Source organism: Dromaius novaehollandiae, chromosome 1, assembly GCF_036370855.1.
Source record: "Dromaius novaehollandiae isolate bDroNov1 chromosome 1, bDroNov1.hap1, whole genome shotgun sequence".
Classification (NCBI taxonomy): domain Eukaryota; kingdom Metazoa; phylum Chordata; class Aves; order Casuariiformes; family Dromaiidae; genus Dromaius; species Dromaius novaehollandiae.
The window spans coordinates 128,036,074-128,060,031 of NC_088098.1; the positions used below are offsets into that span (position 1 = coordinate 128,036,074).

The following is a 23,958-nucleotide window of genomic DNA, read 5'->3' on the forward strand; positions in this document are numbered from 1 at the left end:
AAGATGCTCAGTTCAGATTGTTTTCTGGTATTTGATGTATAGCAAACAGATGGTCTGAAGGAAGAGTACAGGTGTGGAAACCTCTTGAGAAGAGCAAGAAATAGATTTGAAGTTAGCCTTTGAGGTTGTCCTGAAGGAACAGGAGGTTTTTCTGTAGGAACCTAGAAACAGACAGTGTAGTGTTTGTTGAAAGTCACTGAGGGTTGCTGGATTGAAAGTAAGGCTTTGCCTTGAAAGGACACAGCAGGAAAAGGTGGACTTGTTTTCAAGACTTTTCATGTTATTCTCCAGCTGATTTGAGTTTTCTCACTCTCTCAAGTTATCTTGTTCTAGTCTATGCTGTTTAAAAAGAAAAAAAAACAGAAAAGAAAAAAAAGCTTTCAAAGTCCTTTGGTAGTTCTGTGTACTTGGCTTAAGGGGAAGGTGTAGGCAGTCTGTCTTAAAGGCCTAGTTGGTAGGGTTCCTGCCACTGTTGGTTTTAAAACAATACTTATTTTCTAATGTTTTAAGCCCCTGATCTGTCTTCTCCACCTTCTATACTTCTCTCTTAAAGGGATTTGTCCTGAAAGGTGGCTGACTGCTCTTAATTATTAGCGAGAATTGAGTTTTTGAATAGATAAATGGGTGCTTTTGATTTAGTAAGAGATTACAGAGTTTTACAAGATAACAGTACAAGTCAAGCAATAATTTTTTTTTGTTTTTATTCTTGGTTGCATTAAATGTTCAAAATCAGGCAGAGTACTTCTAAAACACTGACTGAGACAATGTATGTCTTCCAACTTCTGCAGCAAACAGATGCAGGTGGTTCTCTCCAAAATTGTCACTGGCTTATGTAACTGTTTATAAATGAAACTGTCTGATAAAGTCCTTAACTGTAATAGTCCTAAGGCTAACGCTGGCAGTCATCCAGCCTTTTACAGTGGCCACCCATGCCTTACATCTCCATCCCAGTCACAGTGTAATCTTAGGCATCTCTTTCTCTGAAGACATTTTTTGAGGCTGTGTGTGCCTGAGATCACTGAATAGACCTGACCGAATTAAGGTCCAGGAACTTTCAATTTACAAATATTGTTTAGTTGTAATGGTAGGAGTGAGGCACAATTTTAAAGAAGAATTTATTATACTGTAAAAGGTCCTAATGCAGTCTTTCATCTGCATTTGGTACTTACAATGTTAGCAAGTGGCACCTCCATCCTGCTGTTATTCTGCCATTGGTGCGCTCAGGCCTGGTCCACTTATGCCTTCGTGATGTTGACGTGAGTGTTTATGCAGGTATCAGGACAACTGTGTTTGGGGCACTAAATAAGAATAAAACTAAAATTTCCTGTCATCAGTACCTCTTTTCTCTTGTGCCTCTCAGAACTAGTAATAATGGTACTAGGACAGTTGGTTTGGCAAGCTGATCCACTGAAAACATGAGTATCTGGTATTTTATTTGTTCTGGTGAGCCACCTTTCTGTCAGATCAGATTGACTTTCTGTTGCTGTGCAGTCCCCATGATCCAATGCAAGGGAAATATATAGTGAGAGCATGCACTTAGGCCTTGGTAAGCTGGAGGAATGAAGAGCAGAAAGGGAGGGAGAGAGTGATACCGCTTCTTGTCAGTGGAGTCCGCAGTTACACCATATTAAATAAAATGTTAAACTGCATCCTGAGGCTGCTTCTCTAAGTGGAAACGCCAGTCTATGCTGGATTAATGGGCTTGGAAAACTTCATCCTTAACTGGACTTATACAGATATGAGTACTTCATGCTTCTCTTTCAGCATTCGCTGCATCTCCAAAGCTGCCCTACTTTCATGATGGTGATTGCTTTTGGGGATAAGTTGCTACGAGGAATCAAACACTTAATCCTATAATAAAAAAGCTTATTAACAGGCAGATAAAATACATAGTGACCATAATTATAACATGATGTTTTTAGATATATTGATTTTATTTTGGTAAATATACAGTAACCACTACATTTGGCTACTACTGAGATGGAGAATCAACATGGTGATATTGTATGACTAGTAATGCTCTTCACTTGGCACATCAAAAGGTTGTTTTTAATTGAGCAAAAGCATTGCAAATACTTGTTTGAAATATTTATAATTCATTTGTAGAAAAATTCACTAGTAACACATCTAAGACTACTGCTAGGTAACTTTGTAACAGGCATGCATATCCTTCTTATACATACAACATCTTACAGTTTGTTTTAGATCAAAGTTTATACAAGAATCTGAGTTTTTTGCTATTTGAGGGGAAAGCAATTAATGCATTTGGATACTTTCTTAACAGATTTTCATGACTTAACTGAAAAATAGTCTTTAGTGCAAACAGTAGCTTCTGCTTTTGATGCTGAAGTTTTGAGTTCAGCTCTCAGTTTAGCCAAAGAGATGTCCATTTTGACCCTCAGTCTGCAACATGTGTGCTCGGTCTTCATCACATTTAGTTGCTTTCTGGAAAAGAAAGCAACTAAGGAAGCAGAGTCAGTCAGGAAAAGGTTGGCCATAGCTGGAAAACCTGATATGATAATGAACTCAGATGGTGGTCCTGGTGCTAGCATGTGTACTTTTTGCAAACATTAGCATTGTTCCTAGACTATCTGCTACTAAAAAAAACAACCAACAAAACAAACAAAAATACCAATTCTGAAAGAATATTTATACTAGCCAAAAATTTCCATATTATTTAGGCTCCTTTAAAGGGAGGGAAGTTTTCCTAGTAGCATGAAAGTAATTTTTTTCTGATGTCAACAGGAGTCAGTCTTTCACAATACATAGTTATTTTCTTTTCTAAACTTGGTCCTATTGAATTTGCTTATAAAAGCAGTGCTTTCTCATATTATTATGGTATAATATTAAGAATGGGTTTTGACATAAAGTACTAACCTGTTGAGATCAGTTACTACATTCTGTGGTTAGTTCTACCATATATCTAAATCACACTAGTATTTTTACAATTAGTTCTTTTTTTCTTTAAAACGTTTCAAGTCTTTTTTTAATAACTGTATCAAAAGATATGTTAGTTACACTGTGTTCCGTATATTACCACAGCTGAAATTTTAGCTGAGTGCTCAAATTTTTAAATTGTAATTTACTGGAAATAGATTTAATTCCCATTCTACTTCCAGAAAACATTACAGTAAGCAGAAAAAATTTTAGGCATGCTGTTTTAATGTACTTTCAAAGAAATAAAATAGTTCTTTTGCAAGCTGAAGTGTTTTACAACTCACAACAGATAATGGCAAATAATTTTGAAGGAAATACAAATAAAATTTAAAATAAATAACAGTATATGCTATGTTTACAGTAGTTTTTGCATCTTTGATTTATCCTTCAAGCAGCTTTCATGTTCAGCCTCAGTTTACAGACTCTGTTACATTTTTGTTGCAGTAGCTTTGTCTGTGGACAGTCCCTTTTGGCTTCAGGGTGAGGGAAGGGAGAAGAGTATCAAGAGGAAGTTGACTGACTAGATAAGGATGGGAGATAAAATCAAGAAGAAATATAAATTTGATGTTAACACTTTGTAATTGCTACTAACTCTGCATATTCCGTCTCTCAAAACAAAACAAAACAAAAACAAAACCCAACCTCTTTTACATTATGTCTATGTGTTTTCTATGTATACCATTTCCTTATGGATTCAGTTGCTAAATAGTATTTATCTGTTTCACCAACAAGTATCAAGACACAGTGATGGTGTGAAATCTTTAAGGATAGACACTACATGACAGAAAACACTATATTCACCATGGTCCATTCCTCACTGTCAAGGAATAAATACATTGGAAAGTTGTTATACCTTGATCTCTCTTTTGTTTGTAGCACTGTTATATTTTAGGTATCTGCCCACCAAAAACATCTTAGGTAGTGCTAAGTCATCTTTGTTCAGGGGTAAGATGCAAGAAACTCAAGAATGGAGGGGAAAAAAATTAAGACAGATTAAGATAACCTTGCTGAAGTCCTGTGACAGCATACCTGCCCAAACACAAATACTCCAACGCAGAAACTCCCTAAGCTCCTGATAGGTGGAAGGGTTAAATGTTATTTTCAAGGAGAGGATACTGGCTATATGTGAACCACTGATGTGATCTAGTATAGGTCTTTTTACATTGATAATAATTAAATAGCTACAACTCTTAAAAATAAAGCAGAACAAAATTAATCCCTGTCCTTTAACTGGTGATACTTTAATTTCTTACACATAATATTTTCTGGGATAGGTTGTTTTGTTTTGTTTTGAATAGGTTCAGAGATCAGTGTGGAATTCATATGTGGATGAAAATTCTCAGTGCCTTGAAGCAATTAAAAGAAAGTAAGAGACTTGCATGAACCACTGAATATGTTGACATAATAGGCTGTAAGAGCAGTACTCTCACTGGGAAGCATCATCTCCCGTAGTCTTTTAACACAGCCTTCTCTTGCTTGTGCCTGACAGTTTTGTTTTGATCAGATATTTCTAATGCCCTTTCTCTGGTCATTTTTCAAGAACCTACTTGGAGTAGATACTTTATTCCCATTTGTATAATTACCTTCTCTCTATGGATGCTTATGCTCAACAGCTATTGCTTTCCTTTTAATAGTGAGTGTGAGAGCTTGGGATACTTTACAAAGCTGCAAGGGCACATCAGTGAGCCCAATACAGATTTTTGGAACAGAAAGATAAACTTGGGATATGTTTCCATGGACAGTGTGTTCTACATTGTACTGAATAAACAAGACAACAGCTCTGAGGTGGCACCATCTTCCTAGGAATATCACAAAATAAACTGTTGTGGTAAGGAAGAGAAGTCAGCCCTGCTACTGTTAAAGCTGTCCTTACTTCAGACTCTAGATCACAGAGAACTTTCCCTGTTAACTTCTGGTAGTCCTTTTGCTCCGTGTGGGTCTCAGAAAGATCTTTTCCTCTTTCCTCTAACTTTACCCAGGCTATTTCTGGCCCTTTAATCAAGATTTTCAAGTGGGAGCAAGAAGCACTTATTAGCTCCCTTCTTGCTTCTTTAAAATGCTTGACCTTAGACCAGGTGACTGCCTTAGAAATCAGCACTTCACTGCAGCTGTCTCTGCTTCAGGATTGCAGATTGTGGAGGGGAGAAAGAAAACTGCATTTAAAAAAAAAAAAGGCCTGGGTAGGAGAAGCAAAAGGGTGCTTTAGTAAGCTAAAGGGAAAGCAGAAGATGATAGTGTGAAGGTGTATAAGAATATTTTTATTTTGACAGGTCACTGGATTACCTACAACTTTATGTTACTGGCTGCTGGTTTGTTTTAACTGTGAGAAAGCTGGAGGTACCAGCAAATTTTCCTGTATAGACAGAGCTAGTTCAGTGATGAAAAAACAACTCTTCTCTTAAAAAGGAGGCAATTACTTTTATGATATGAATGTGGCTCCTCTCCCCTTGCACTTAATTTTTGTGAATTAAATCTGTAAGTTGCTTTTTTGCTGAATTACTTTGTTGGAGCCCATTATAACCTAAGATAGATGTTATAACTGCTTAAGGAAATGGCCTGTTATACATGGATGGTGTTTTTTATAATGTTCATAGTTACCATTGTATAGTTTTTTTTTACTGAAAGCTATGTAGAAGTTATAAAGGTTGCCTATTTAAAGGCTGGTGATACGCTTCACTTCAGAAATGCTAAAGAAATGAAAATAATAGGACTACAGCAAAATACTGTGATGTGAAACAATCTGCAAAATGTTTCACTGCCTTCCTTCAAAATTCTCCCTTTCAAGTATGGTGGGGGGAGCCTTATTGATTATGCAAATTCTGATTTTTCTCCCCCCCCCCCGCAGTCCCTCTGATTTAGCATTTTTTTCTTAATCTAGAAATGGAGATATGTATTATGCATTAAAATTAGTACTGTTATTAGATGACTTAATGTTTCAAGTGTGCAGTATGTCTGACCAGCTTCATTCTACTTTGTTTTCCTTACTTTTCTTTACATCGTAGCAGAATTCATCACCTCTCCAGGACTCACTGCCATACACATCTTAGAGGAATTATTAATTTCCTGTTCATATGGAAAAACTTTATTTGAATGAATGAGCATGTTTGAAGTAGGTAAAGAAGCAGGCTTCCAGAAATCCTGTTTTCTTCTTCACTGTTTATAAACAGCTTTTTTTCTTTCTTAATTTCTGTATCTGCACTAATTTTTTATTATAGGTTTAGAATTAGCTTTCGATTTTTGACAAAGATTTAGTAGTGGTCTCTGAGGAAGAATCATAGTTGGCTTTCAGGAATCTGTGCTGCTCTTAGAAGTCTGCCTGACTGCCAGGGCTGATACTAGGAGGATAGAGCTGTGTTGGGGTGAAGTTACCGAACATGGTCATCAGCTGCCCCTGAGTTTTGTTTCATTGCTTGCTTTAAATCTGATAGTAGCCTGTTGCTTTTGTGGTGGTTGTGATTGGTTTTATCCATGACTTTAATTTCCTCCATAGAGGCATGGCTGGATTTTCTTGGCCTTATAGTACTCCTCCAGATTTGCTTCTCACCTTGACTCATGTACTGACCCCATAGGTCATGTAATTGTAATACAAAAAAACTGTTCCCTTTTATATGTAATGACCAGGTATTTTCCTTGCAAATATGCTTTGGAAAATATCAGTTTTGTTTTCTTCTTTTTTTTTTCTTTCTGTTTAGTTATAGGAAAGAACTTCAAGAACAAAAATTACCTGATACTCAATGTAACTTCTGATTTTTACAGTATAAAATTTCCAGTTGAAACACTGATCCTTTCAATTTTGGCTCTCCACAATGTTGTTATAAACTACAAAAAGGTCAATGCTGCTTTAGCTAATCAGTTAGTGGGTTGCTGGAGCTCAATATGTCCTAGCTACTCCTGACTCTTTTGAACATGGGTCTGCTCTTAGGTTTTCAGGAAGAGGAGTGAACTCTGCTACTTACGTCTGCTGAAGCTTTACTCCCTATCAGAGATGAACCAAGCTGCACACTTAAGATCTCCTCTCCCTTTGTACCATTTGAACAATACGGAGAACGCACATCAAAGGTTGAGAATCAGTATTCCCTTTGATATCTTTTCTCCGCCACTTCACACCTGCTTACGCCTATGTTTAGAACTCCTTAGCAGTTGTTAGGTGAAATTCCGTTTCGATGTTTCAGGGATTTTTAAAAGCTTTTCACCATGTACCACAGTCCTTAAAATCTTTTATGCTGCAATCTCTTCAGCGATAGTACCTGGCAGTATCGCCCCTTAAATATACACAGCCAGACATCTGAAGAGACATCATACCGAGAAGCTGACATTTCAAACTGCCATTATGATACTCATGTTCTAGAGATGGGGTCACTGAAGTGTGTGTGTACGTACTTGAGTACTTTTTTTTTAACAAAGGGAAAATCTGGAGAGTTAAATTGCTATTGGAATAGGGAGAGCTTTCAAATGGGTTGGTGGAGTTTTTTGTTTTGTTTTTGATTAAGTTAGTGCCCTCAGAGCTGAGATGCAGTAAATGGCTATGTGCTTTTGAGTTGGCTTGGAACTGACACTCTTTTTTCATTTTATGTTTACAATATGAAGAAAATTCATAAGAAAGCAGTCAACACTTTATGGAAGAGCTCTTACTACTTATCTTTTACACTTGTCTCTCAGAGAGTTCCAATCCTTGCCATCTATAATAAGTATGAAAGACAGATGCTGTATATGTTATGTATGCTATACACAGACACATATGCAGTAGAGCTACTAAGCACGCAAATGCAACCAAGGTGTTCTATAATATGACATTATCCAAAACTTTCTTCTTACTGAAACTTTTGCATGTAAGAGTGTTTGAGGGGTTTAAAAAGAACAACAAATATTTTTGTCCTCTGTGTGCCTTATATTGAGGTGGGATGGTAATAGTTTTGGCCTAGCTAGACCCATTAACTTCAGATTTGCTTCCTGTATCATGCAGTTGAGAAGATGGGTGAGATTGAATATCTGTGGTCATCATTCAATGAACAGTCCTTAATGTTATTTTCCCCAGTGGAGTCCTGACTGGTTAGGAGAAAGCATATTCCTATACATAAAATCTTACATCACCAAAACAGCCACGATTGTGTATAGTCAGTGTGCTACTCAGAGCAACACATGTGATTAGGACTTCAAACCAAATCACTGCAAAAATATTTCAGGCCAAAGAGGAGGTCCTTCGAATGTTATTCTTTCCTCATCCTAAAAACTTCTGTCTCTGTGATTAATCTTTTCACACCATAGTCTCTAAACATTTATTTTGAGCAAGACTTTCTTGTAAAGTTTTTAAGAAAGTCATAATATAGCTCTGTTATTACTATAATGTTGCCTTTGCTAAATTTATTTTATGAGCTTATGCATTCTGTGCTAGATGTAAGCCAGTGTTACATTTGGAGAGAATAAAGAATTTGCTTATACCTGTAGAGTAAGATGTAGGCGAAAGGAAAAAAAAAACTGGGTAGACATAATCTGTATTTTGAAAATGCCTGTATTTTAGTACATAAACCACAGTCTATCAGCTCACAGACTTCTTACACTCATTACTAGAAACAGAGCTAATGACCTCTTAAGTTCCTTCTGCCTTCCACCTCCTACTCCCAGCAAAATTTAATATTTTGATGTCTTTCTGCATATGGTAAGGAGAAACTAAGGGCCATACTGCTATTCTTAATCAACATTTCAGAAACTCTGCAAAGAGAAGCAATATAGTTTATAACTTAATTTTTACTATGTAAATCACTCCCCTCTCTTCAGAAGAAACCAGAGAGCAAAGGTTTCTAACTGGAAAATTACTACCACATACAGCATTTTTCCTTTGCTATCTGGAAGTTATTGCAGTATGATGCAGTCAACATTTTTGCCATCAATTATAACTATGGGAGAGAGTGTTTAAAATGAACTTTGAAAATTACTAAAAGTGTAAGTAAATCTTTCATAACTAATTGCAACATTTCAATTACGTATGTAGATAACATACTTAATTTATCTGTAAGTAAAATTACATGTTTAAATTTTTTTTGATTTAGAACAGTGTCCAGATAACATAGTGTAGTTGTTTTCCTTCATATTATTATGTGCACGTTACAGAATACCTGATTAAAATTTTCTTTCCCCAGAATGCCTGATAACAAATTCTGATTTCTTAATTTTGTTGGTTTGGCCTTTTCCTATAAAAGCGTTTAAATTGTGGTCTAGGCTTTTACACATGTCAGTTAAAACCTATGATGGGACTACACTTCCATACTCATCTGAAAAGTATGCCTTTTTCTAAAGGTTTTCCTAAGAAAAGTGGCGTGTGCAGTTATGCTTCTTGTGTCCCCAGGTTATAACTCCCTGAACCTGTTGACCGATTTCAGTCAGATGTGAGTGCTGGAAATCTCAGCAGCAATTACGTTCTTAGAACTGTAGTGAAAAACTGCTGGCTGGAGAGCGAAGGAAGGCAGCAAAATGAACTCAGCGGGTGTCTGTCCTGCTTGGCCTGTCACGAGCCCATCCCGGTGTGCGCGGCCATGGCACGTTACCCTTCTTACCCAGGCAGGATTCAGGAGTGAAAGAGAGCAAGCAAGCCTGCTCTGGGCTTCTTGGGTAGTGGCAGGACCAGAGGATCGTGAGTGAAAATAGGAGATTTTGAGGAGTGAGGTTATAGGCCTGTGAGACTTACTGAGGATGAAGAAATATGGTTATGTGGTAGTGCTGGATACGGATGAGTATAGCATGTAAATCCATTAGATACCAAGCTTCTTCAGTTCCAGTGTTGATTCAACAAGTTCTTTGGCTTTAAAAAAAAAATAGAAAAGTAGTCACTGATCCTGATGGATAGTAGTAGAAAAATATAATTAAATGTAATGCGGACAAAAAAGAAATTGACTGTTCCTTTTATGTTTGCTTTAGGCCAGACCTATTTGACTGGAACACTGTTGCTTCTCAACAGTCACCTGTACAACGATTAGACCATGCATTCAATGTAGCCAGGCAACACTTGGGCATAGAAAAACTTCTTGATCCTGAAGGTTAGTATCAATTATGTTCTTTTCTCTAGATGAAAAATCAATTTTTCCATGCTTTTGGTTATAAATGAATTTTAGCTCTTTGCACAAGAACTTAACATTTTGAAAGAAGTCATACACTGAAGCAAAATCCTTCAGTTATTTATGTTTTAATGTTAACGCTCACTATTGAAATAGCATAAGAATTTCTTATATATATATACAGACCCTACAGCAGCTTATTTCAGCTTTGGGGCCAGAGTTTTAATATGTGTGCACTGAATGTAAGCTGTCTCAATAACTGGCTGATATATGTCTTAAAGATTTAGCATATCTGCAGCTTTTATATCTTCAAGAGAGAGCATGAGTTTGAATTGCCTTTTATTATATATCCAAAATGTGAATTTCAACTGTAGGTACTTGTATCTTAAAAATACTGCTTTTATATCTTCTATATACTGAGATTTTGTTAGGATGACAGGACTCATTGTATATTACTTATTATTTATTCTCACATTTAATAGATTTACCTGTTTTATATTACCTCATTTTAGCTCTTAATTGTTCTAGATGTAAATTTTGGGTTAAGTATCATCATTGGCCCAAACCTGTAGTATTTCCTATCATTGATATTTGCTGAGTTAAGCTGAATCTCATTATGAGAGATTTTGGAAATTTCTGTTCTCTCTTTACTTCCTTATGCACTCATGTTTGGAAGGGTCCTCGTTTTTCACATAATCTTGTTAATTTTGTCTATTTCTGTATATCCTGTGCGCTACTTCCTTTATTTCTGAGAGGCTAAATAATTACTGTCAGAGACAAAACATTTCCAAAACATTATTATATATATTATTATAAACATTATTATATATAGCTGTTGAACAGCTGTTGTATTTACTTTGTAGGTAGGCCTTTTTTATATCCACCATCTTTTTCCACACTGAGATCTATATGCTATGTTTTCATTCAGGTTCCTACCAATTTGCCTATTACACCAATAATGAATGCAGTCTCTTCATAGGTTTGTTATGTTAGTAGTCAGTGGCTGACCTCAAGATGAATTTTCGATAGGAAGAGCCAGGATTTAACAAAATGTATGAATGAGTCTAAAACCTAGCATCAGGTCTCTTAATGTTTAACTGTAACAGGGTATATGTTAAGATTGCGCTAATACCCATGTATCTGTTACATTTACATAGGGTAATTACAGGAAAAACCTGTCTGCTTATGCTGTAGTTGAACATCATGAAGTTCTCTGCTCCTGTGACTGAGCACATAACCCTACTGCTTTGTAAAGTGAAAAACTGTTAGAGAAGATGGTTTAATTTTAAGACAGTGATGTTTTGCACTGCCTGGAATTAGAAGAGAAACATCACATCTTAGGCAGTTCTCACATTTGGAGCAGCAGCTAAGACTCGAGAGTCAAAGATGACAGGGACTTGCCACCTCAATGGTGAAAACTTAGTGAACGTCTCCTGTGTTTCATTCTGGTGTGGAGTCAAACAGTTCCACTTATACCAGCAAGGTATTAGGTTTTTGCACTGGAACTTGCGGAAGAAGTAGGCAGTAAAAACAGTAAGGAAGTGTTTGCTAGTACATCACCTTCCATTTCAAGCACTGAACTGTTGCGGACCATCAAAGTAGGAACAGGCTTGGTATGCGCTAAAGCATGAGATGCAGCTTGTAGGCTCTGAATGAGCTTGGAATTGAAAACTTGATTGTGCAACTGAATAGATATAGCCGCAGTCTTTGCTATATTTGGTTGATCTTTCTTCTTGAAATACGTTACTGAATAGGTTATTTTCTGGTTGCACAGATCATTTTTTAATTAGACGTTTTATTCTGGTTTTGGCAAAGACATTTATTTGCAGTTGTTTAGCCAACAGCTGAAAAACTCTCCAACATTGGTGGTTTTCCAAATGCGTGCTATAATTATTTGCTATTTAATATTGTAGAATTGTGGAGCTTGCCACCTATTTTTTTTCTCCTCTCCAAATAAAGAACGGCAAACATTTTAAAAAGAATAATGAATTCTGCACCTGTTTATAATGAATTGGTTTAAGTGCAACAGTTTGGTTTGCCAATACCTGATGGTTACCTATTTATTAAAATCCATTTGATCCTGTTATTTGTAAAGTAAACTTAGTATCTCCACCTACCAGTTCAGTGCATTTTTGAAAATCTTTTTGACCATCTCTGATTTTAAATCAGTTGAACTATACTTACCTCCCTTCTACCTTGTGCTGGATGACAGTTGTAGGTAACTTTCAGGAGAAAAGAGATCTGTCTTGAAAGTGATAACAGATTTGTCCCTAGACTGGTAAGTAGAATTACCAGCGTATCAGTAAATGAGGAACCCTGTTTGAATGTTGCAGCATCCTTTTTCTGTAATTTTATTTTGTATATTTGCCACCTCTCCTAGTTAGATACTCAAAATTCTCTTAACTTACTGTGTGACAACAGTCAATTTTCTGGCTGTTTGTTCAAAAAGACCTACAAAGCACCCACAAAGTATTAGTAACAACAAAAAAGGAGGCGTACATTCAGTGATAAAACATTACATTATATTTTGAAAAGTAAATGTTTTCGTACAGCCAAATGTTAGCTCGCTAGGTTATATATGAAGTTGTAAGTTTGTTTCCAAGTTGTGGATCATGAGTAGCTACTAAAACATTGTTTTAGATTTTCATCTCCATTTCAGTTACCAAATTGGTTAAGATATAAAGTATGTTTAAGAATTTTCTGTAAAAGTGGTGTTCTGTTTGTCTAAGAAATACATTTGTCTAAGTGGAAAAACTTCTATATTTTGGTTTGCACAGAAATGATTATTATTTTCTTCATTTGTATTGACTGGTAGGAATGCTTTTTCTGTTTTATTGGTGATAGGTATGTTTGGGGTTGCTTTAGGATACACTACAGATATAAAAATTCTACTTAAAGCAGGCAGTTCTAGGTTTTGTACTGGTCAGTGTTTGTACATTAGTTTGCTTTATTTTAAGCAAGTACTTAATGAAACCTACATTATCCACTTGCAGTTATACTGATGATGCGTGCATCTTAAAATATGGAGCAAAAAACTATGCATCTCCTGTAAAAGGCTATTTCTGTGCCCTTTTACCCTTTCAAGAAATTATTATTGTATGCACAAGTCCTGATGTTTGACAAAATTATTTTGTTCCTGTTTTGATTTGTTGGCTTAATTTTTCTATGAAGCTTGATAATTAAAATGTCTTCACAGAGTAAGTAACTTCACCTTATTAACTTTCTTCTTAAAATGGCAAGCTATATGTTTTTGCTTATAACATTCCTCTAAATAAAATTAGTTTTAAGAAAAAGTTATGATTAATCCAGAGTTACCTTAAGATGCTACATTTGATATTAATTCCCAAAGTAGATGATTTATTTTATGCTGCATATGTTATACAGAACTATTCTGCGATCATAATTTTCATAATGTGGGGATAAGTTTAAAGCAAATGAACTTGTCTGCAAGAAGAAGATAGATGTACCAGGTAGCCTTTTCCTTTTTCTGTACAGATAGCGTAAGTGAGAGTGCTGGCCCTGTTCCAGAGCCAAAATTTTAAAGATACATGGTTGTAAATTTTTTCCTGATGTTGAAAGGTGCAGCAGTGACTGTGGAAGACCATGGAGAGGGGGCAGATTTCCTTCCTCCCTCTTTTCTTTCTTGGAAGAGCTGTGGAAGTTTCAACTCTTTCTTTTTGACTAAATCTTAGCAGTGAGCGAAGCATAAGCAGACTTACATATATCCTGTGCTCACTGTAGTAGTAAGGAAGGACAACCAGGAAAAATAAGAAATTGTGAGGGAAACAGGAGGATGGTAGAAACTGCGCTTTAGAAGAATTAATTAAGACCAAGAGATTTGTGGGCAGGATTCTAAAGTAAAAATGTTCTAGCAAATTGAACTTTTGGGGCCAAAGAATGCCTACATAACTCACAGTGATCTTTTGTTGTAAGACACTTAATTATGCGGCTGAGATGTTTAAAATCCTGTTAATACTTTTTGTGATTCTTTAAGAAGAAAAATATAGTTACTTCCCTTTGCATGTTCAGGATTAATATTTGTGAGCATCCAGTCATGTTACATTCCATTCCACTCAAAATACCATGCAATTAACATTGCCAAAACAAGTCACTTTAATATAGCAGTTTTTGTTCAGCTTTGAATGGTAGAGCTGGCACATGGAAAAATTTTTCTGTAGTAATGTGTTTAATGTGATTTTCTTATTTTTATGTGATTTCTTTAAAAGAAAAAAGACTCATTCTCTTGGGCAACTAACTTGGGAAAAAGTTGAACAAGTTTTGCGCACCTTCATGGCGACTGTTGTGGAGTTCTGGTATTTAAATTTGTGTTGCTGACCTTTGAAAAGATTTTCGTCAGTTATTTTCAGTATAAATAACTCAGGTTATTAATGCCCAACTCTTCTCTTCAGGTTAGAGTGTTTTAGATACAGTTAATAGGACCTTCTGTGAATGGTTTTCTTCTAAAGATTATTAACTTGAAGGGAAAGGTCTTCAGCTCCCTATGTTCTTTGCTTATTATTCTAAGTTACTGTTATATCTGAGGCATGAGAGAGGGGATGGAGATATCTGCAGTCTTTTTTGGTATGTGTTAACTTTTAGCTACTTTCAGCAAAGAACTTGAAAGATCTTAAGAGAATAAACCAAACGATGTCAGCGTTCGTAATTATAACTCATATAAATATATATATATGTATGTTTGAAAAATTGATCTAGCTGTGAAGATTAATCTGTGTCTTTTAATAACACCTAATACCTGTGGTTACATCTTTTAATAGTTAACTGGTTCTTCTGGATCTCTTCTCTATTGCAGTTGTGGAGGAACATGTTCTGGTCCTCACATATAAACCTCAGAAAATGTACTAAGCACTACTGTGTTGCTTGTTCAGTGTCCAGTACACCCTACTAAAAAGTAATACTGTGCTGTTACAACAATCCACTCCATACGGGAGTGGAGTCTACAGTCTTTGAAGTTAACAAATAAAATGTAATGCTCCAAGATCTGGGCTTTCATATCTTTCTGAGCTTGTGTAGGCTCCTGGAAGGCATTTGCAAATGTCATAGAAATGGAGAAAACCTCAAATGTAATCATTTGGTCTGTTGATTGTCAAATTTTATGAGCCTGTGTTAGCAGAAAAGCAAAATGTAACTCTAGTGAAGTGTAATTAATTATCTGTTTGCCTCTGTACATAACTCTTGATACAAAGTGGACAATAGGTCTGGCCTTAGCCCTGTCAGAGAGGGGACCTCTTTCTTATTCACAGCATCTTTTCAAATACCCCCAAACACAGTGTAAGACAAGTATACAGCAAACAAATGTCTTATGCTCAGCAGCATGTAATAATTAAACGTTATTGCATGCATATTTAGTTTTACCTGTGAACTATGATGGTTGTTGCCTCTGGCACCTAATCTCAATAGCTCAGCGAAACCCAGGCAGTTGCAGCAAATGTTTCGTTTAATACTCCACCAATTTTGCTAGGAAATTTTTGCAATAGTTCTGTTGATACTATATGCTATAACATCTTGCATTTCCTCCTCATTTAAGCATGCTTATTAAATATTTAAAAATGGCACAGTAATCTTGTGATACCTGGCTTTCAGGCACAGGCAGCATGAGCTGGCGGGCGAAGACATCCCTATAGCTTCCACTGCCCTCTGCTAGCCCTACCGCTGTCAGAGAAAAATGCTTCTGGGATTTTCCTGTATGCCAGCGCTGTATGATAGCAATTGTTCTGTAACAAAACTTGTCATGGCATGGGTGCTTCGGGATAAAGCACACGTGGCATCAAGTAGCGGTAGGGCTTGCTGTCTGAGGGACAGCGCCGGGGGGTCAGCTGGCAGTGTGTCCTCCTTCCCCCTGCAGCAGCGGAGCAGGAGTCTGCTGGCACTGGCGGCCGAGCAAGAGGAGCTGCTTGTGTGCCCCCTTCGAGCAATAATCATGTGGTTCTTGGTTTAATGAACTTGTGCCTGCTGTTACTTCTCTGGGTTTTGAGCTTGCTTGCGCTAGCCCAATAATAAACAGGCTGTGAAGTTACAGGATGGTATTTCGGCTGCCCTTTTTGGGTGAAGTAATTATCCAGTTTCTTATGATTTACTGCGTAGCCTGATAAAACGTCATTTAATCTATCTCAGTCACATTTTCCATATTTTTTCCCTTAATTTGCACTGATGATGTGAGTTCTTGGCACCATTATTAAGTGATAATGAGACTCAGCCAGTTTTCCATTTGATAATGTTTTTGTTTGATCTTGACTTTGCATACTTCTGTATCTCAATAGTAATGGACTCCACTATACCTGTGGCACAGAGGAGAGGGAAAAAAACTGCCAGCATTGTAGTTTGTGAAGTTTTAACCCTGTCTGTACCCACTAGTTTTTTATCTTGGTAATAGTATTTTCGTGTTTATCTTGTTGCTCATGTTCTCGTATATGGCTGATGTCAAGTGAGTGCAGTTTGATCAGATACTTGTTTTCTAGCGTACCCTGAAGTTTAGAAAGATTTTGAGTAGTACATAGTTAGTGTGTGTTTAAGAAGAATGGGGGAGGAGGAAAGTCAGAAGAGGTGTGTTTGATATTGTGCTGCTGAGAGCAGTCAAGGAAGTGCTAGAACAGAATTTAGAGATCATTGCTTGGGCTGCACAAAAACTTTGATGGTTAGAAAATAAAAAGGATTGTTTCCTTCAGGCTCCTTTTGTTTCTCAGTTCCTGAAATAGTTTTGATAAATAATAAGAAGGTACCTAGGATTCACAATAACAAGTAAGTTACTAGTTACAGAATGTTACTACTAGACTCTGTCAAAAAATGTTTGGAGAGGTTTAGGTTGGGAACTGTCTTTTAAACTAATGCCACTGGCTTGTTACTAGCAGTAAATTCTCAGTTGGGCAGCTGGCACAGATACTGTTACACTAACTGTGGGATTAAATGTAGATCTGCGGGAGTCTTCACTCCCATTACCAAGCTTAAGATTTATCCAGTTGCAAAGTTAGTGGATCTGCTAATGACGAATGTTCAGAATAGATTATGATCTGATCAAAGACACTTTTCATGCACTTTATCCATATGTCTAGTGACAAGAGGCAATTTGTTTTTGAGAGCTCTCTTTGTATATTTGTTGGTCCAAATATTCAATATTCTGTCAGTATTTGGACCACTGTATAAAAGCTAGGTAATATAAAACACAACATACTCCTTTTCTGAGAGTCGGACAAGTTTAGGTTAGTAATAAAAATCATAGATTATATATAGTCTAATATCTAGTTTTGGGGTTGCTTTTTGCTTGTGTTTCAAAACTAGCAAGACATCAATTGCAATGTAGCTAGATGCAATGGCTTTGACAGTTTATTTAGGCAAGTAATTTGTTTTTCCTGAGCATTATCACCTGGTCTATTCAGATATTCTGCAGCTGTGCAGTTTGAGTGTTTCCTTGGAATGTATGATTACTGGATGTTTTTGGTTCAGACATTGATTTCCAAAATCGTGTCCCATATCAAAATAGTCAGTCTGCAACTGTTAACTTTAAGCGGTACTATTCTAAACTAGAAAATAGTAAATCCTTTAAAAGGACTTAAGAACTCCTAATTACTTCCCTTCTCCCTGCTGTTTTTATCTAAGTCTTAAATATCGCCTTTTTAAAAAAATGCAGGAAAGATATGTTGAATTAGTCTCTTCAGCTCTTATTCATGTTCTGGCATATGAATTCTGCTAATCTCTTAGCATTCATTCTAGTGGAACTGTAGCAGCGGGTGGACTTGCATTAATGTTGTTACAGTATTGGAGTACAACACTAAAAGCACAACTTTTTAATTACTGCTTTACCCTATGTCACTACAAATTGCAGCTCTAAGTGCTGGATGTGTCATCATGTGATATCCTGTACTTTGTCTTAAGTTCATAGCACAGCTCTGAAAAACAGAGTGAGAAAGGTGGTATGGGGATATCTTCAAAAACAAAGATAAGAATATACAGTGAATTCCATGTCCTTATTATTTTTAAGTAATGCAATAGTTAAACTTTTATCTAATGAATCTTTAATATGAATTAGGATTTTCACGGGGTTGCTAGTTCGATCCACATTTCCATTGTGATATTCTATTTTAAAGTTCCTTTTGAGATGTATTTACCCCTCCCCAATTATATTGCAGTTCTTATTTTCCTGCTGATAAGATGACAGTTCTGCTTTTTCTTTGCAGTCTCAAGGAAATAGAAATAGCCAGCAAAAACAGTTAATTTACTGAACTCTGAGCTTTCATCTAAAACCACTTCCTCTTCCATATTTATGAATAAGATTCTTACCACCTCATTGACCTGTGAGCAGTTTAATTATGAAGAAACTGCTTCCCAGTCAGTAACTTTTACAGGTTTTAACAGAAATAATAAGTTATTTGAGGGGTACTGCATTAAGAGACTGTTAAGAAAAAACAGTCCCTTCCTCTTATCAGTGGGAAAGCTTGAAATAACTAGGATTGAATTTGGTGAGGCGCATATGTTATAAAGGAAATTATAAGATAGTTTATCACAGCGGAATTCCAGATTATATCATCACCACGTGAAATACTGACCTTGCATTTTAAGGAGCTCTCTAGTAATGTCACATTGCTGCTACTATTGTAGGCAGCTGTCAAAGCCATAATCAGTATTTAAAAAAAAACAAAACAAACAAACAAACAAAAAAAAAAGTCTTTTATTCTGAAATATTTACATCTGATCATCATTTTCAGTAAGAAACCCAAAACAAAAAAAAGAGAAAATGGGTTTAGGAAATGTTATTTCCCTGTTACAATATTAACAAAGATTCATCCTTAGAGATAACACTAAAGAATACCAGTTTGATCTTAAAGCAGTCAGGAAGCCTTGTATGTGAAACACAGATGAAGACTGTAAACGAGCACGCATCTGCTTGTGCGTTTGACAAGGCAAGGAGCTCTGCGTGTGTTCTGAAGGGCCTCAAGTGCCTGTTGCCTTCTCATTGACAGTGTTAGCTCCATACCTTGATGAAGAACAAGAACCCAGAGCACGTACTAATGGAAAATGTGTTTGGGCTAACGATAGACTACTGAGTAATCTCGGAATTGCAGCATGTCCTCAGCTTGGCGTATTTCTCAGCTGCAATAGGTCAGGGGGTCTTTAACAGTGTCAATGTTTTTCTCTATGCCCTGTTGTTCCTCTGCTTCTCAGGTGTGTTCTGCGGATAAGAATGTCTTACCTCTGATCTCACTGTATATGTCACATTGAAGCACAAATGTCATCTTTTGGACTTCCACTAATCATTTTGTACTGAAGTACAAGTACTATATCAAAAAGCAATGTGGTCGAAAAACCCAAGTAAACAAAATTTGTTAGCCAGAACTTTAAAGCCTTTTCTTTCCTACAAATACTGTATTACAGCATTGGAGTTCACATAAAATAATAGCTATTAACTGTCATATATCAAAACTAATCTTTTGTTTAATTCCGTGAGAGTCTGTTTACAAAAAAAGAGTCAAATACTGAAGTCATTTTTGGAAATAAAAGCTTCAGGAAAATGTTCCCTTTTAACTGATGTTTATGCTATTTGTCCTTCCTAAAATAAATTACTAAAACTAAAAGTTCCGTAAATATTTTGTAATAAATGCATAAAATTGTCCGATATAATAATTTTGATTAACTGGCTTCAAAATACATGGTAAAAATAATTATTCAGTGTAAAGGGACTGAAAAGTAAATTTGGAAGGTTAAAAGCTTACTATATTTTTAGGTGCATGGCTTGAGGAAAAAAGTATAGCTACTCTCTGTTACTCCCTGCTGCTCTACTCACTGTAGAGGTAACTACCTCCTGTTGCAAGAACATGAAAATATCCTGGGATTAGCATTATAACAACTCAGGCTAGATGAGAGGCTTCACACTAGAAAATATAAATAGGAAAGTAGACCACTTCCTGAGGACCTTCTGTCGAAGAGGGAGGCTTATTTCTATGCATCTAAATAAAAAGAATTTAACATTGAATTGTTCCTTCTTTGGTCTATGTATCCTGTTCTCTCTCTGTTAAGACAGGAAAGACCACAGACTGTGTGATTGCTAGAAACTATGGAGAGTTGAGACTCAAAGGAAACACAGGAATTTAGGAGATCATGTAGATTATATGAACAGGAATAACTGAACATCAGTGAGGAGGAAGATGGACTAAAAGTGTGAAGATGAAAAGTTGGTTAGCTTTAACAGGGAGGAAATGTTGAAGATATTTTCTAAAGATATTTCAAAATAGAGAATAGATAGAAAAGAGAATAAAGAGATTTCTATAGTTTGAAAAAATCTATTTTCCTCTAAGACATAATGGTTTCCTATAGGATATATACTAAACTTTTGTCCACATTTCTATGTGTGCCTGTGTACAGATTTCAATAAACAGAATTCAGCAAGAATAAAGATAAAGTGAAAAATCAGAAAAGAAAGCACAGGGTGTATCAGGAATGTGGATGTCATGTGCATGTCTTATTACTCTGCTAATGTCTGTATAAATACTTCTAAAAATCACAGTAACACAAATAATATAGAATCTGATTAAAGTATGTATATGCTTTTGTAGATGATTTGATAAGTCCAGCTGCATAAAACTGATGAAATGAGAAATGAATTAAAATATATGTAAAATACATGAAGAATCTGACAGTGATGATATCTATAAAATGTTATAAGTGATAGGAACGAAAGTAGGGGAATTATTAGTATGATGAACTGGAGAATAGGTATCCTATGTTGATCATTATGTTCATCTGTAATTTTCAGTGATGTTATAAATGAGGCAGCTTTAATACACATGGGTAAAACTATCTGATAGCTTGTAACTATGCTTTTCTTTACATTGGTGAGCTTCAGTGACCACACTTACTGTTCTTCCTCTAACACTGAGACTATCATGAATGAAGTACTGTTAGGTCTACCCTCATTTCTCACCTAAATGTTCTGCCCTGCTGCCTCCAAGGAGAGAAGGAACAGAATGAGTCCGTGGTGTTGAGCTAGAGCAAGAACTGGGTAGAGGGGACAGATGAGCAGTAATACCAGTCTTCAGATTTGAGCCTGCTGGTGAAGCTGGCTGTTGCAGCTTCACTGATGAACACACAGGTGTTTGATACACCATGATCCTGATTTTGAGGATTTTTTTTCTAAATTGTGTGGATTTTAAACACTTGTTTTCTGCAACATTTCAAGTACTTATTCCCTTAACTTCAAAATGCTACTTCTGAAGGTAACCTCCTGATCTGCATAAGCAGACCATATTACTCTAGTGCATGTCTCTTTTTGATACCTGGGGTTTACAATTCTCCACCTTGCGTTGTTGTTTTTTATTTTCCTGAGTTCTTTATAAATGTTTGGGTTTATATTAATATTCTGCAGTCACAATGCCTCAGAACTGTCCATCAAATTGTAATCATTATTCTGCTCTGACAAATAATCACAGTGGTTTCTTTGCCACTATATCACATTATGTGTAATTTTCTGTTGATCGTTACTCATGCTGTGTTTTAGCATTGTTTTGCCAAATAAATCATTCCTGTAAGTGTGTTAAAATAATCCTGGTTGAATCTTGTGTTATTTCCTCCTCATATTTCTCATGTGTTTTAATTACTTATATATTTTGTCTTCCACTGGGACTTGTTGTGCCCCTAATCCACCCTTTAAGCTAAAATTAATAATGTTTGTTTATAACTTTTTTTTTAAACTCTGCCGTATAATTAATGAAGCCCTTTGGAACTGTGCACATAGTTCTTGGTTACTCAGAAAAATTACCAAGAGAAGACAACTGAGAAAAGATCAATTAGAATTACGTTGCTTGATGCACGAAGACAAGAAATTATATATATACACTAGTCTTAAAATCACAGAGAAAGAAGTTTTCTGTTTTGTTTTGTTTTTGATAAATACTGACTATATAATTCAACAGCAGTTTCCAGTGGCATTTCTCTTGTCGCTAATAACAATGCATATATTGTTACTGCATATTTTGTTACACCATAATTTGAAATAATGTGAACACATTGTAGTTGTTAAGCTCAGAAAAGCTCAAAAGTATATTAGAAGTTTAGTAAATGTTTAACATGACCCCCCCCCCCCCCAATTTTAAATAGATTTCACATTGAATAAGGAGACTTGCCTGTTGGAGCTAACAGGTTTTAATCTATTTATTAGAGCTAAAAAGTAGTCCCTTCAAATAAGTATAGGTCCAGATCAAAATATCCTGCTTTGGTTTTAGAATCACTGTTGCCATAATATTTCCATACGCTGTACCTTCAGCATTTGTAATCTATGGATAAATACATAAATATGATATTTATAATTGGAGAAAAAATATTTTCTGAAAATATTAGAGAATGTTCATGTAAAAAAAAATACAGAGTATGGGAGATGACATTTGGAGGTTAATATTGTTTACAAAAAGTCTGGATGAGGATGTTTGCTCAAAATTCAGCAAAAAACCTATTCATTAGGGTGAGTTATCTTCCTATCCTTCAGTTATTTGGTAACTGGAATAATTTGCTTTATTTAAAAAACCCATAAGGAAATTGAGATGCCCCACTGAAAAGATACCACTATTTGACCATTGATCTGGATTAGAAAAGCTGCTAAAGAGATTCCTTAACCTTGAAGAAAAATTCATGTAGATAACTGAGACTTCTGGGTTTTTAAAGTCATCACTAATGTGAGGATGATTAAGATATTTATTTGTCATGAATGAATAAAGTTAACTGATAATATGTTTGATTAAAATCTCTGGATTCAAAATGGAATAGGGGAGAAGACATGCTATTGAGTTAGACTGCCTTTGATGCACATTATTATCACTAGCCGTCCATATACAACAGAGCACAATTTCAGGGACAAAAGGATATATAAATACAAGGTTAACCACTTTCCTAAACCTAATAATAGGTCAGAATTTTAAGTCAAGTTAGCCAGTATGCTGAGCCTTATTCCAGGAAAAGATCATTGATTTATGCCAAGAAATAGACTACTTTGCTTAAAGGGTGAATATGGCATAAAAAATAATTCTTTCCAGATTATGATTTGAAGGTCAGAGGGTTTTTTTGTCTCTGCTACTTCTATTTAAAAAAAAAAAAAAAAAAAAAAAGAGCGAGGTATAATTCAAGCATTTTGCTAATGTAGTGGCAGCATGTGTTTGCTTTGTGCTGAAGAAATTCACATGGAGAAAACTTTTTCAGCTACTGAGCACTGTAGATTGTGTTCTGTGGCTCATGGATAATATCCTGCTATATCCTTTTAGCCTCACAGAAAGATCTAATAGCTTTTTTTTTTTTTTAATCAGGAGAAGTTTCTATGAAATCAAAAGGCAAAATTGGTGATTTCTGTGCTCGCATCCCAGATTTTTCTGTTACGAATAGCTGGTGCTAGATTGGATTCTTTCTTTCTGGTCTGTGTGAAAGTTACCTGTACATGAGTGGGGCGAATGTATGAGACTGCGTAAGACAGAATCCGGGCTCTGTGTTTCTGAAATTCCAAGCTTATACATTGTAGAAAATAATAAATACTAAAAAATTACAGTTAAGATACTGGACTAACCTTTCTTTTTATTCGGCTTCTTAAGCTTATGTTTTTAAATTGTGGGATTTCTTGTTTTATCTGATGAAGTTTTGTTAGCTTCTGCTGTGCTACTTTTCAGGCTAAAGAATGACTGATAAGGGAAAAGGAACAGGTTGGTGATAGACTGTGGAATGTTTTAGTGACAAATAAGATAGCCCAACGGCCATGGAAGGAGAGAGACAGAAATGCTGTCAATTACTGAGAATAACTTTGGGAGCAGGAAAAATCTGTGGAAAATTCATGACAAGGAACTATAAATTGTAACATCCAAAATTTTTCTCTCTTTACATCAGAAACCTCTATATAGAAAATAGGCTTCAGCCTGTTTAAAAGCACTATCAGTTACTACTAATAGAGAACTGCTCTACTTCTTCTAAATGTTCTTTTCAGTTGGGAAAC

At 35.8% G+C, this 23,958-nt stretch overlaps 1 protein-coding gene across 9 annotated transcripts in view; it reads left to right on the plus strand.

The window, feature by feature from the left end:
* The window catches only part of DMD (dystrophin), a 1,316,184-nt gene that overhangs the window by 398,854 nt on the left and 893,372 nt on the right, over positions 1 to 23,958 (plus strand). For all 9 annotated transcript variants that reach the window (XM_026096811.2, XM_064497835.1, XM_064497804.1 and 6 more), the window contains exon 7: positions 9,850 to 9,968. In XM_026096811.2, coding sequence (XP_025952596.2) covers positions 9,850 to 9,968 — 119 coding nt within the window. The remainder of the gene's footprint in view (positions 1 to 9,849; positions 9,969 to 23,958) is intronic.